General features: G+C 35.3%; 1 protein-coding gene across 5 annotated transcripts in view; it reads left to right on the top strand.

Annotated features, from left to right (window-relative positions):
- The window catches only part of FGF14 (fibroblast growth factor 14), a 377,260-nt gene that overhangs the window by 273,066 nt on the left and 88,639 nt on the right, over positions 1-15,555 (top strand). For 4 of the 5 annotated variants that reach the window (XM_068182549.1, XM_068182553.1, XM_068182552.1 and 1 more), the window contains one exon: positions 12,338-12,448. The exons of the other annotated variant lie outside the window; for it this stretch is intronic. In XM_068182549.1, coding sequence (XP_068038650.1) covers positions 12,338-12,448 — 111 coding nt within the window. The remainder of the gene's footprint in view (positions 1-12,337; positions 12,449-15,555) is intronic. 5 annotated transcript variants of the gene reach the window in all.

The following is a 15,555-nucleotide window of genomic DNA, read 5'->3' as shown; positions in this document are numbered from 1 at the left end:
TAAGTTGTCAGTATAATAAATGTGCAGGAAATATAAGAGATTTAAAGAGGGTTTAATATTAATACTTGGAAAATGTTGTAATTTTTTCTCTAGAAGCATACCTGTTGGCTCTCCTGAATGCTGGTGAAAGACACCTCAGTCTTGACTGGCTCTCACAAGTTACTGATACAGTAGCACGTGGATCTGGAGAATGAAATTGCTTTTTAAAACATGCTGTTTAAACTTGATGTTTAAAACATGCTATTTAAACTTGTATGTTCTGTAAAGTGGTTTTCAGGACAAGCTTCAAATTGAAGGGTGGAGTGGAAGTCCTGGTGTGAGAAAAATTCTCAGCTGATAGTTGAGGATGCTAAGCAAGCTAGTTTAAATTTAGTTGTGCCCATATGGTTGCAGGTTCATAGTATAGGTAGGTTTCCTAACACAACATAAGAGTGAATGAGCAGCTGTCTGGAGCTAGCCATAATTCTAGTCCAACCAGAATAGTCCAACAGGACTGGAGTTGAGTCTGGAGGGGAAAGACTTTTCCAAAGTGTGGAGAGCATTAGTGTCTCCACAGTGTGAACAGGTCTGAAGAGCACATGATAGATGTTTTGGGTGCATATGTAAGGTCTCTCAGGTGTAGGTCATTTAGTGTATTTTTGGCCGGTCCTTCAGAATGAGCTACCTGTTTCTCACCACTCTGTCTTGAAAGAGTTAAAGATCACTAGCTCAGGGGAGATGTCTATACATGGTTAGAGGAATGTCACTTGTTGCTTTATTGAGAGACACCGAAAAAGGAGGTCTGGAACTTGCCTCATTTAGTATCTTCACACATAATTGGACATTTATAAGAAATTAAGAGATAATGCCAGGCTTGACAAGGAATGCTGATGCTTTTAACTCTTTAAGCCAAGCAGACAGTGAAGAAAGAAGCCATAGTTATGGAAGTGTTGTGGCTCAGCAGCCTTGAGGAATATGTTTTGGTTTGGGATTTTTGTCAGTTTTGTATTACACATCTTGAGAGAAAATACACATTTGAAACTGCCATGGTTCTTCAGTCTGACTCACTACTCTGCAAAATACACTTGATGGCTGGATGGTTGAGGAAGTTGCTGGTGGGTTTCGATCTTTGTGTTGATATACCGCTGTGATACAATCTGAAATTATAGACTGCACTGCACTTCCTGGTAGCTACAAGGTGGAGTTTGTATGTTCTATTATGTTTACAGCCTGAAGAGAATCTGTTTCTATAAATTTATAACAAAGGACACGTGACTGAAGAAAAATTTGTTTCATTTGTTTAAGCTTTACAAATCTATTTTGTTATTGAAGTCAAGATGTCATTGGGCAGCAGGCTAGAGGGTTATCTTCTTATGTCCTCTTGAATAGTCACTGTTGTTGGGTATGCACAGCTGGAAAACAATACCTGAACAAGAATACAGCTGGAAACAATAAAGGACTGAGAGTATTGTAGGTAGGGAGTAAAAGACAGAATGTGAGAAACAGTGGAAGGAAGGCTTGCAATCTGAACACGTTAAGTATGCATGGTAGATGCATAGCCAGTTGTCCATGATGAGAGAGTAGCACTGGAGACAAAGCAGGATATAAAAAAACCAGACCACTTAAATCACTGCAAAATTTCGCTAGATAGGATGGGAGATTCCTTATAAAGCTCTTATTTTTTATTTCATTTTCAGGTTATATATTTAAAAGTTATATGTTCTGGTCTGTGTTGTAATAAAATTTAGATTTAGAGATTTAAAGACCTGTCATTGTTTTTGAGGTATTTTTGAGCATCATCAAAACATGAACCACCTTTGAGCTCCTCCAAAACCTAGAAGGTATTATTAATCTTGTGATACATTATAGAATACTTTCATTTTCTGTAGGTGGCTGTTAATGGCTGGGTAGTCTCTGCTCAGTGTGTCACCACTATATTATCAAAAGATTCAGAACTGGAAGATTTACTCTTTATTAGTGAATAATCAAGTTCATCTGAACTGATTCTGCGCATTTTCTCACAGATGTTATGAGTATAGTTCTGATTATTTTCTGGTTACTGGCTAAATATGTGGCCTAAATAGTGTTTCCAAAACAGTCAGGGTAATCTAAGTGGGATAAACAGTTTGATTTTGTTTGGGGTTTTTTGGTTTGTTTTTTTACCTCCAGGAGCATTAGTAGAATAAATGGAATTCGCCAGTTTTAGCTATGCCTTTTTGTTCTTGCTAGAGTCAGTCTTGAAAAAAGAGAAGTTCTAGAGAAGCAAAGTTGTTTTGCTGAAGTCCCTCAAAGAGGTTTGAGCTGAGTGACTGCCTGTCACATTTTCCTGTGATTGTCCTGTATCATTAGTGTCAAATTCTGCTGATTTCCTTAAAGCCCAGATCCTGGGGTCATGTAACTTCATAATAGTTTGTTTCCTTTCTGTGTATTCCAAGTTTTCTTGGGTAGCAGAGATGAGGAGAAGACAAAAAAGCCTTGAAGGTATGGCCCAAGTTAACCTCAAACTCAAAAAATAAGCAGAGAGTAGCTTCATAAAGCTGCATGGTTTTGTCATACCAATGATAGAAGAAATTACTCTTTTATTCAGAATTCAAAAAGATTCAGACTGTCTTCTTCAAGTGCAGGGGATTATTTTCTTGTCTCAGTTTGAAAATCAGTTTTTCAAGCTGCTACTCTTAGGATTTCTGAATGGTGTTTAGTACCTCAGATTACAAAGAATTGCAATCTGCAGGCTGAATGGACTTTTCTCTTTCTCACAGGGAGAATTTGGAAAAAAATTATCTCAGGAAACCAAAGCTTCTCTTTCTGTCTCTCCATCTCGCTGTATTCTCACAAAGAAAACAAGCAAGTGCTTGTGCATATAGTAGAATAAAATATAGGAAATAGTCTGCTATTTCTTCTCTGGTTAAAGAGAATTCCAGGTAACAATTAGTTACACTGAAAAAAAAGAAAGAACTTCATCTTTAATATGACTTGCTATTTCTGGTTCAAATAATTCTTACTAATCTGCTTCTAATAACTCATCACATTTCTTGGGTATATAATTTCTTAAAAAATAAATAAATTTTAAAAAGTAGAACATCCTCAATTTTACTTTTTTTGGTAATGCTGCCTCCTTTTCACTTCTGTTGCTGTTAGTGGTTTTGGAGTTTATAAGTGAAAACAGCAACCCTTTGTGAAAGACAAATGTAATGCTATTTAAAATGTAAAAAAATTGCTAATGTCACTGTATATGTAATGATATTAAAAAATCTTTTGCAGCTCTTCTATAAGAATTAAAACCAGTGCATTTATGCTTTCCTAGAAAATATTTTTCTAAGTAAATAAGGCATTATATTCAGACTAACAGCACAAACTTCTCTTTGTCTGATGGAACCTCTGTAATCTTGCTTTATACAGAAACAATGTTCTTAACTAATAACAAATATGGAAATATATTTATTCCCTTCTCACAAAGGGATTATCCATTTCTCAATCAATATTTCTTTGGATTCCTGCATCTCTAGTAATATTGCTTCTTCATGGAGAGGACTGAAATACAATTTGCTCTTAAGACATCTCATTTTGATGTGATTTCTTTGTAAACAAATTTTGCCCTTGTAAACAAATCTGTACAGACAGTGTTGGTGAATGACATGGTTTGACAATATGGATTTATGTTAAAGCATGAGGATTAAATAATAATTTATAAATATACATAGTGTTCTTCTAAGTAAAGTTACTTTTCTACTTTTTTAAAGGTTGTCAGTTTATTGATCGAAATTTTTCACAGTAAATGTTTTCCTGTCTGATACAAAGAAGAATTCCTTTTCTTTTGTACATTATTGAACACAAAATTAAAATGTAATTGGTTTATCAACACCTTTATTTTCATTTAAATTAATTTTTAAAATTTGAAACATTTATTTATCTTTGGTTACTACTTAATGCTTTTATTTTGTTAATCAGGAGTTTACATTTGTGCACTATATTGTTAGTATTGCTGAAAAAGACTAATTGCTGTTTCTTTTGCTTTTCTGATTTATATATTTAAACCTGCACAAATCTCTACTCATTCTACTCAACTCAACAAACTGTCACATGGAAATGACAACTTTTGATTATTGTAATTTTATAAAATGTAGTAATTGTACAAAAAGTATAAAATGTAGTACTGCCATCTGTGGTGGCAGTAAAAAATGAGACTGCTGTATTAGAAGATATTTTAAATCTGCTGCACCTGGAATCAGGAAAGCTTTTAAGTTCTTCAGCTGTCGAAGAAAATTAAATCTTTGCTCTGCAATGTGTCTCTGACACATCTTATGAGAAAAAATCTTACAGGGAGTGGCTGAAGGAGCAGGGGTTGTTCAGACTAGAGAAAAGGAGGCTCAGAGGGGACCTTATCACTTTCTACAAGTGCCTGAAAGGAGTCTGCAGCCAGATGGGGGTCAGCCTCTTCTCCCAGGTAATGAGTGGCAGCACGAGAGGAAATGGCCTCAAGTTGTACCAGGGAAGGTTTAGGTTGGATATTAGAAAAAAAAAATTCTTCACTGGAAGGGTGAAAGCATTGAAACAGGCTGCCCCAGGAAGCGGTGGAGTCATCATCCCTGGAAGGATATAAAAGATGCATAGATGTGGCATTAAGGAACATGGTGGTGGACTTGGCAGTGCTGGCTTAAGAGTAAGACTTAACATCTTAAAGGTCTTTCCAAACTAAATGAGTCAATGATTCTATATTTTGCAATTTCTAATTTTCTAATTTTCACTTCCAAACTAGGAAAAAAATCTTCTTTGTCCCAGTTCATTGGCAATGCATCTTCTGTTTTCCTTCAATTTTAAGAGTAGTCAGTAAAGTAAAATTTCTTGAATGTAATGTGAATGGATTATTTCAATATTTTGAGCCATTGGCAAGAACATAAAACTAAATATGTTCTTGACAAGCATATTTCAGATGTGATCATTTTACATATCTAAGCAGAGGGAATATTCTTAATTTTGTGGACTTTTATGTATTCTGTCAAGAATTAAATGAAGTTAATAACAAGTTAAAGACCCCTGCCACTTGGGACTGTGGAAGCTTCCTGCAGTGGAATGTCATGTAGGATTCAATACTTTGCATTAAAATTATCCTGTTATCCTCTCTCCATTAACAGTTATATTGATGGCTTTGAATACTTGTAAAACGGACTGTTTGTGCACTTTGAAAATTATTTCTAAGTCAGTTGGTGAAAGAAATAGAAGCTGACTTCAGATATTTCATTGCTTAGTAATGCAGCATGCAAGGAGGTAAGTAGCAAAGCTTGTGAAAATAAATGCAGTGTTTAAATGTTGACTTCTAAAAACAGAAATTATTTAGAAGGGGAGGTATCAAATTCATTCTTTGGTGAGTTAGGTGCTATGTGAAATAAATTCAGTTACATATGTAAAGGTCATCTATGCCCATCCTATTGTGCTTTCAACAGCTTCAGAGAAAACTCATTCTTAAATCCCATTTATTTACTGATTCCAGGGGCAGTGCACTAGTCAAATTTTGTACATAGTTTAAATGGTAATAGAAGCTGACATATTATTGTATTGTGCTTTGGTATTTTTTGAGTGTGAGCAAAATGACATTTAGTGCTTGAAAAAGGCTTTTCATGGAAAGATAATAAAGAATAGATTATTGCAAATTGAAGACACAAATTACTTATTTCTGGGATCTATAGCTTGATGCTTTTTTCTTTTCAAGAGAAACATTAAGCAGTGTTTTTTACAATGTTAATGTTTTGCTATTGGAATTTAGAGTCAAGAATATGCCAGGTAGAGGTAAGATGGTCAGGTGCAGGAACACCTCCAAAACATAATACTAGAATGTTATTTTATCTACATTAATAAGGTTCAGTAAGACATACTGGGTTTTTTTTTAAGCTTATGTAAAATGAAAAGAACAAACAAAAACTGTAATAGCAAGACTGCTCTTACATGGAATTTAGACAGTAAAAATTTTAGTGTTTCAAAGTAAACTGTGAAAATGGATAGAGTTGCTGAGATAGGGCTTTTTCATTTGTGGAAGATGATGCTTGTTAGTTAAATATATTAAACTGTGACTGGTGCTATCTAAGAAAGCTTGGCAGTCGAGACCAGCTTCTTCTCAATATTCCTGTGTATAACATAAACTAAGACATCATTTAGATATTAAGGAATTGGAGACCTTAGAATTTTAGTGTAGTAAAAGAAACAGTGTTTAGGCAAGAATTTTCCAATAAATCCATGTATTGCAAGAGCAGAACCATCAGATTTATACGGTGTAGTCCAGTAGGAAGAGAAATGCAAATTATTAAATGAATTTACTAAAATTCAATACCATGCTCAAGTAAAATTTTGATTTTGTAACTAAGAGTTTTCTGAAAAATCTGATCTTCTTCCCTTTCCAACAAATACCCTCCAGAAATAATTTGTCTGTTAAAGGGGGCTGTTAATTGTTACGTGCAGACAAGTTTATTAAATCCAATCAACTTGTAAATCTGAGCAGATATAAATGATCCCAGCTAGCAGCCAAGTTCCTGTGATTCTGTTGATGATCAAATTTGTTTGAGCAAAGTCATAGGGCAAGAAACAAGGCTTATGTAGTTTGAAATGCACTGTAAGACCCAGAGACAAAATGCCAGCACCCACAAATGGAATGGGAGCACATTTTGCTGTTAACATAAAAACATTTGCAACACAAAGACAAGGATGCCAGCACAAAGGGGGCTTTTAAGAAAAGCAAGCATTTTGCAGAACTCCAGCCTGCTTTCATAGTTTACCAGGAAATTTCATAAATGCTGTGGAAGTGCCAATGACAATGGCAGCACAGGAACGTGGGAGGACTCTCTGTCTCTTAACCGCGCTCTCAAAGCGGGGTTCTGCAGGAGATTAGCTTGTGATGTGAGACATAAACGGACAAAAAGTAGAGTTAAAAATAAACACCAAAGTTGAGTGCCCTGTAATCATCATGAGAACGGAAAAATAAGTGAGCAAAGAGAAAGGCACCTCGTTTCAGAACAAGGACTATTATTACTTATGGGAACAGGGAATAATGGAAGCTATTGCTTTTCTGAGTTCACATTATGTGCTTTTCCCTTTTGCCCTGAATAGAGCAAAACCTTCTTTCAAAATATTTTTCTCTTAAGTTTTTAACTAAAGTTTAGTTTTCTAATGCATATTGTGAGATATTGAAAAAATATTATTAAAATGAGAGAGCATTAGCATATAAAATAAATGTTTAAATTCTATTATTTCCTGTTAACAATGAGAGAAAGTAAAAAAACTATCAGAAACTTGGAAACATTGAGGCACCAGGTGATTGGCAGCCTAATAAAGAAGTTAGGAGTGTATAAAGCTTTTGAATGCAAGAGCTGTATCACTAGAACAGCTGAAGACTTTAATAATGAAGGATGGTTTTAGATGCATACTTAGGATTTTATCACCTTTAAATGAAGTACAAAGTTCTGTATTTTGAATTCCCCATTGGCAATGTACTTGCTTCAGGAAGCTTGCTGTTACGATTGTATAATGCACATTTCAGAGGACCCTGCACTTTTATGTGCTGGAATGACAATGCAAGGCTTGGCATAAACAAGGCAAAATGTAATGTGATCATCTGTAACAACTGTACCTGTTTGAGTACTGTTGCAATATAGCAGAAGCAGTACACTTGAGAAGAAGATGACTTTTGAAAACTGGGAAAAGCATTACAGCGGGAAGTGAAATACCTGAAATGAGAATCCAAAAAAGAAAATGTAATTTTTATGTGGAACTTTTTCCCTGCTTCCAGCGCTGAATTGCTTAGTGGAAAGTTTCTAAAGTACTAAGCACTACAGAGACATTTGTTAAGTTTTAAAAAGTATTCAGACATTAATCTGAGGAAACAATAAGTTTCTGTGCAGAAGTTGGTGAGGGGTTGAAGATGTCTAGAACTGTGGTATAGTGGATGGGGTCTAACCTGCCTGCAGGGGGCTAATTAATTAATATACAAAGTAGAGACATTTCAGCCAGAGAGATGATGAGAATTCCAGTCCAACGCACCCTACACACACACTACTCTTAGAGTACTCTAGTGTGAGAAGTCAGGAACAGGGGCTTTTTGTTTGTCCCAGGCCTTACAAAATAACAGGGAGATGTGCCTGGAGTGGATGAAACAGTCTGGACTTTGGGTGGGTATTTTACTTCCCAGGTACAAAAGGAATTTTGTGGTTGCAGGATTTTGGGGGGATTGACTTTTAAAAAAATCTAATACAGACTATAATGTGGTTTTATTATAGTTCAATAAAGTTTAATAGATGACGGAGAAGATTGCTAACAAATGCTGACCATAACATCAGCAAGCAAGACATAACAGCCAAGTCATGTCAGAGTACCATAAACCATAAATAAAAAATGCTCTGTTTTTTTTTTTTCTGGACCAATGTGAGTGGTACTTTTAGTACTAAAATATCCACAAGTGAAAACTGCCAGATGGAAGTGCAAAGAATAAAGGACGAGTAAAACATGAAGTACCTGGAGCTGGTATCATGAGTTCGACGCTCTGCTATTTGAGCAGAATGTTCCTCTAAATACTGGCTTTTGCTTGGCTCACTGAGCGACTCATTTTGTGGCAGACTGGTAGCTGACTGGATAGTGCTCCATAAGAATGTGAGTTGATATGAGACTACCCCCCCATTAAGCATTTGCTTGCCTGCAGACATTTATTTAGTGCCTTTGCACAGAAGAGGGAGGAAATAAATAATGACAGTAAAAAAAAAAAAAAGCTTAACTCTGGTAAAAACTAAAAATTAAAACTCCAGTGGATGCTAAGGGACTAATTTTTAAAATATACAATAGGCATATTCACCACTGTTCTTTTAGTGTTTTAAATTCATCTATGTTTTAACACTCATATTTAATAAGTTTTTTCCCTAGTTTATTTTAAATCTATAAAGATTCTAAATACATCTGTCTTGACAGTGTGTTGGAGTGGAGAAGTACACGTGAAAGCCATTCTATATGTGAAAAGAAAATATTCACAATTCAAAATATAAAGTGTCACATTTCTGCTAGAGCAAGAGCTGCACTCAGCCTGTCATGAGTTAATGCCAAAGCCATTTTTGTAGCCACTATTTGAGAGAGAAGACATCTTAATTAAACTCAGCCTTTGTTGATGACATCAGAAAAGATACTGACAGAGTGTTCACGCTAACTGCAATCATGCATCCTGCCATCACCACTGACAAGGAATAAAAGCAAGAAAAGTGGGTTGCAAGTGGCTGCTGTCACACAGATTGCTGTGAAAGAGAGGTTTGAGGACGTGTTGCTTTGTCCATTCAGTAGAGCTTTGAATTTTAAGAGACAACCTCTAATAATGACAAGTCAGAATCATTTTTCCTAACGTAGGGCATTGCTGACATGTCATACTGAACTGTTCAACCTCAGAAATCAAGGTGGAAAAAAAGATTGATAAAAACCATCAGGAGATGTTGAACACTTTCATAATTTTTGATGCGTGGTGAAGTTTGCTTTTTTAAGTTTAATTTCCCCTAAAATCAAGGTGTTTAAATATAAATTATATTGTTCTCAGAATAACCTAACTTTGGCAACTAGGACTTAAAGAGAACTCGTAGCAAAATGTCTATGATAAAATCATGAGAACCAGGAGCTCTTTGGTGAGGTTGTCTCCTCTCATCCTGTTTCTGCTTTATTTTTTTGCTGTATTTTCTTGCCATTTTCTTTCTCTTACATATAGGAAGATAAAAGCGAGTGTGGGAGTTAAAGGGTAAGAATAAATGCTGTTCTGTCTGTCTTTGTCACTCTGGTGAGAGTTAAAAAAGGTGACACGCCCAGTACACCTGTGGACAGGCAGCACCAGTCTTCTGCTGGTATTTCTGGGCATTGTTGCTCACTCCTGCTGTCTAGCAGACAGCAAAAAAAAAATTTAAAAAGTGTGGTCAACAAGAATTTGAGAAACTCATTTGTAAATCATCTGAAGCTAAGACTGTTCCTGTAATATTATTAAGAGACAAAGGGTAGATTAAATGCTACAGAAATACAGGGACTAGCAGATTTCTCTTCTCTGTTTGCTGCTCAGATGTCTCAAAAAGGATATGAAAGGGTAATTTATCTTTCTGCAAGGAGAAGAGATAAACTTCTTGCCTGACAGGATTGTCTGCTTCATCTTGGAGATATTTACCTTGAAGCTGTATGGAGTAGTCTTTGTGACTATTGCTTAATATGACTTGCATCAAGATTGATGTGTCATTTCACTTTCATTCAGATATAATTTTGGATAGCTGGTAAAGCAGGGTTAATTTTAAATAATGCATTTGATGAAAACAAATGAATGATTATTAGAAACTATATTTAATTTTTCAATTTAGAAAAATGAATAGAATGAGTATAAAAAGCAACTTTGAAAGTAACTTCTAAGTTTGACATTTTTCCCTTGAAGTAGTAGATGTAAACAGCTGGTGACAGAGAGTTGACTGTACTTTGCCTTCCTATGAAACATCTTTGCACAAGAAAATGTTGATAAAAAATCATTTATTCATGATTCCTTGGGTATAGAAAGTGTTTTTCAAAATGCTGATTCTTTTCCTGTAAATAATTTTTAAAGGTCTGGTTTTAATAATACTTTTATTATACTTTTATTTAGTCTTTAAAGATGCCTTTTTAATGAGTGTTAAGCAAGCATGTTTAAAATTGTCAATTTGAAGTATACATTGAAAGCATACATTGACAGGAATAGTGCCTGTGTAAAAGGAACAAAATTTTCATTTTTAAATTATAAAAATACTTTTGAATCACCTGATGAAATTGATGGAAACAGTATATTCAAATGAATTACAGTTTAACATGCTTAAATTAAAAAAAAATGTTTGTTTTTGAGTATTCATATATAACGACAAACTTTTGATAATGTAAAAATTTACAGAAAGCAAAATTTTCAGTTTAAATAAATTTGCAAAATTTAAGTTGCATATGCTTATATGTTGATCTTTGATTGTCCATATTATTTATTTCCACGCCTCGGAAGTCTTACAGTGTTACTATTTATAGTAACAGTTTTTAAACTACATTTACAGTTTAACTTGTATTTTTAATTCACATGGGCTTATTGTTGAATATGAATTTGTAATTTGGATATTCAATAAAAACATTTGCAGGATAATATAATAGAACTGAGCCTCTACAGCAATTTCAGTACATACCATTTAGAGGCAGTTTTGTTTATCACTGTTTGCTTTTACATCCCCTTAGGATACTCTAAGTAACCCAGCATGATTAATTGTGAGAGCAATTATATACAAATTTTGTATTCTGCCCACAGGCTTGCATGAAAATACTGTCTTCCTTTGAAGTTCACATGTTTATTTTATTATATATCTGTATCAAAGTATTTATGAATTTAATTCATTATTGCACAACTAAGCATGATATGATATAGACATTTTAATGCCAATGTTCTCTCAAATTTATGTACTGGCTGCTTGGAACTGGGCCTAATAGTTAATGTTTAACAATATTAATACTGATATCACATGGAGGTAGTTCTGTTGAATTTTTTGAAGATATGATGCCTTCTTTCTCTGAAACAATTTTGTAACAGCTCAGTTTGTGGTTTGGTAAGGCAACATCTGTGCTGTGAATCAAAGAGTTTGTGGCTCGGCACTCCCTGCCCAATTCTTGGCAGTTTTCATAAATGCAGAGTATTAAATGGAGAACCTTCGTTGTTGCAGGCTACCTGGATTTCCCATAGCTTTATCTCACTGAGAGCTTTTTCAGCTTTTTCTCTCTGCTGAACAAAGGTTATGCCTTGCCCTGATTGTGTATGCTATTCCCTGGGGGGGTGGGAGAGGGCAGACCAGTTGGATGTGCTTCTAGCTTGGTTAAAATATTCTGGGAACTTCAGATGATACTGTTACAAATTGCAGCACTTTTGATAGGAAAGGAAACAGTCCTTTTCCTCAGTTTCCTTAAAACTTATGTGCAGTACAGTAAGTTGCTAACATATATGAAACTAGTAGGGTTTTTCAAATGTTTTGTTAGTTTCTGTAATGGGCTATACTTGTTGCTGAAGTCTACAATTTTTTGCAGGGCTTAATATGGTTTAAGCTTATGACTGTGGGTATTTTGGGTGTTCTTTTTTTCTCTGTTTTGCCTGTTAATTATAATGAAGGATTTTGGAGGTAGAGAACAGGACATAGAACTGACCTAACAACACTCTGCAGAGAGATTTTTCTCCATCTCCATCAGCACACATCCTGTTGTAGTACTTACTTTTAAGACAGCATTGCTGCTTCACCAAACATCCTCCTACAGTGAGAGAAGTAGGGATAACTCTTGGAAAAAGTTTTGAGGCTAGTGACAAAATATGTTTGTCTTTCAGATCCCCAGCTCAAGGGTATAGTGACCAGGTTATATTGCAGGCAAGGCTACTACTTGCAAATGCACCCCGATGGAAGTCTCGATGGAACCAAGGATGACAGCAGTAATTCTAGTAAGTGACTGACCCAGGGGAATGTCTTAATCGCACACGCAGACCGCATCGCTCGAATGTGTATGCACAGGCACCGTGTTAATGCCTGCCTGCCTGCCTGCCTGCCTTTGGAGGGTTTCTGAATGTGTTTTGTCCCAAGGAGGAGGGTTCTGTCCCTCCGAAACATGGTGACCACCAGCATGGCTCGTGCAAGACATTGGCCTAAATGTGTTGCCTCTGAAGGGGAAGGCGTAAGTGCTCATGGACCTTAGGAGGGAGATATTTAGGCCAATTAATGTCTTCTGGTAATTTTATAAAAGTGGTAATATTATATTAAAATATTTTTTAAAGAAAAACTCTTTATCTAACAAAAATTTCTTATTTTCCAATAAATAACAAAGAGCAAGACATGGAAACTAAATTTCCCAGAAAAATCTGAATTTACAAGCAAGTAAATGTATGCTAAACTATCAAAGACCTTCATAAAACACAAGCTAAATTACCTTGCTGAAGGTACTAAAAATTTTGGGGCTAAAAATCCTACGCCAGCCAGAATTCCAATGATGTTAAGAGATTTTTTTGCCACTGTAGAGATGGCAAAAGTGGCAGTTTTAAAAAATATTCTAAACAAAAGCGGTCTCGAAAGGCCGTGTGGGTTGCTGCTTTGGTATGCTTTTCCTATGATACTGCTACATTCAATGAGCATATGTATATATATATATATATATATATATATGTTTGATAACTTCAGCTGCAAATGGTAATTAAACAAACCTATTCTTACTGCAGAAAAAGTTGATTTGTATTTTGTTTATTTTAATTATCATGACATATTTGAGTTACATTTCTGTGTCATCTTGAATTTTAAGCACTTTTAATGCACAAGATTTATCTTCTTATTATGCATACATAAACAACCCCTTAGTTTGCTTAAAAATGTTGAAATTAGGCTGCAGAAATTAAGGTATTTGAGGTTTCTGCGTTACATTGGTAAAGTCCCTGTTTTAATTGATGCACAGCTGGCATTTATAACACCTTTCATCAGCAGATAGCATGATCATCTTTTATTGTTTGTTTTGGAGGGTTTTTTAATTGAGAAAAATTGTTTAATATATTTTTATGTGTATCTGTCTGCTTGCTTTCCAAGTGGTTTTGTTCCCCTTCCATGCCCTCTGTGTCCCACCCCCATCCTTGTTTCTTTTCTTCCCTCCATGTGTCCATCTCTCATGCCCACTTCAGTACTGGAGTACATACTAAGACCTGAAACAAGACAAGATTACTCTCACTTTTTATAGGAGCTTTGCCTAGATGAGTTCTAAGAGCCTAGGGTATAAGTGCAGATCTCTCTCCCTCTGCCCAACTCTCTTATTTTCAGCTTCAGCGAGAAGGTGTGTATGACTGCGACAATTTTGTAATGTTTTATTGTTATTTCTGAGAGGTTTTTTAACTCTTAGATCTCTATGGATGTGGAGTCTTTCCGAAGCTAAACCACAGTGCCTTACTTTTCTCTTTTTGAAGTTGTCAGCTTCACAAATCATTCTCTTTTTTTTGTTTTTCACTCTTTCCCCTCTTCTGTGCATTTCTGATTTTCCAGCTCTCTGCCCATCTCCCTTATTCTTCTTTTTCCAAAATGTGGAATGGATATTCTATATTATAAGTATTCTGAAATGTTGAACTTCTCCAAACTCAACCAAATACCGTATAGAAGTATTGTGTATTTTGCATAAATATTGTTAGATAATTTGCTTTACTCCAAAATTATTTTTGGCTAAAAAGTTGTGGAGGTTTTTTCCCACAAAGGCACTTTTTTTCTGTCTTTAACTGGTGGGATTAATTTTTTCTTAACTACTCCAGTTTTCCAATATTTTTTGTAAAGACAGTTTAGAACAGAAGAATGCGAAATTAATATGTTTGCCAGGAAGGCCTACTGTCTGCATCTGAAATTTTGTTTGCATATATGTATTAACACTATATGAAGAGCTGAAAATATTTACCTATTTGGTATATTCATTCTTGTATGAATATGTGTTTGTTTCTCTTGTGCTGCCAGTCTTAGTTTTTTCCTTTTCCATTTTGTTGCCTTTCATTTTCTATTGAACTTTTTTTTTCCTACTGCTTTTTCTTTAATTGTGGCATATTTTGTTTTTCCTTCCCTCTTTCACTTTAAAACAATAATTTTCTAATGGATAGAATTTCATGTGTTTTGATATTTTATTTTTTGAGCTCCTTAGCATGATAATTTCTGTCTGAGCCTTACAAGTGAATAACTTTTGGCAGCTGCCCAAGGGAGAAAATCCTGCTTCTGACTGTGTTGCTTGCAGGCTTCCCATTTAATGTGCCCAGTGGGTGAAGGGATGGACACGTATCAGCTGTCCATAGGACAGATAGAATACTTACCTGGATAGTGACAATGACTTCCATTTAGAAAAAAAAAAAAAGGAAATATAGACTGCCAAAGGGTGTGCATCTCTGCCAGGCTTCCACCTGTCTGCTGCAATATTCACTGTCCCTGAAGAGAGCCCACTGAGTAACTGGGTGTCAGAGAAGCCAGAGGGAGTGAGGAGTGAGGGAAAGGAAAAAAGATGTCTTTTGTCTTCAGCAAGGAAACTGTTTGAAGCCTAGTTATAGGCTTTTTTATTCAAAAAGCTGCTACTTTTTGTGCTGTTGCCATGTATTCTGTGTCAAGCAGTTAGAGAAGTACTTGAAGTTAAAATTCCCTCAAGTGCTTATATCATTTTGTACTCATTTTTCATGTATATCAGTAAACATAACTTTACACACTTTTGGAGTCACAGTGTTACAGAAAGGTAGCTCAAACTAAGATTAAGATTTGCTTCTATCTGAAATCAAAATGAGTTGTACCAGCTGTTTTAATCAGCTACTCATTGTCCCAGTTTGGGTATAGGCTAGAGACTGCAGAGAGAGATGACAGCATTTTTAGTGTATCACTGTGTGCAAAAAACTTGCATGAAATAGGGAGGAAGACGTGATGTGCAATTGCATGAATGTACTTTCATCTGCTCATGTTGATGGCCATGATATTAGAACCCAACCGAAACCGACCAACAGGTTTCAGTCCATTGTTGTAATTTTGTTTTGTAACTTTTCCAAGATAACGATGTTTCATG

The sequence above is a fragment of the Anomalospiza imberbis genome, chromosome 2, assembly GCF_031753505.1.
Source record: "Anomalospiza imberbis isolate Cuckoo-Finch-1a 21T00152 chromosome 2, ASM3175350v1, whole genome shotgun sequence".
Taxonomy (NCBI): domain Eukaryota; kingdom Metazoa; phylum Chordata; class Aves; order Passeriformes; family Viduidae; genus Anomalospiza; species Anomalospiza imberbis.
Note: the sequence above shows the minus strand (reverse complement) of the source record. Positions and strands in the feature narration are given on the sequence as shown.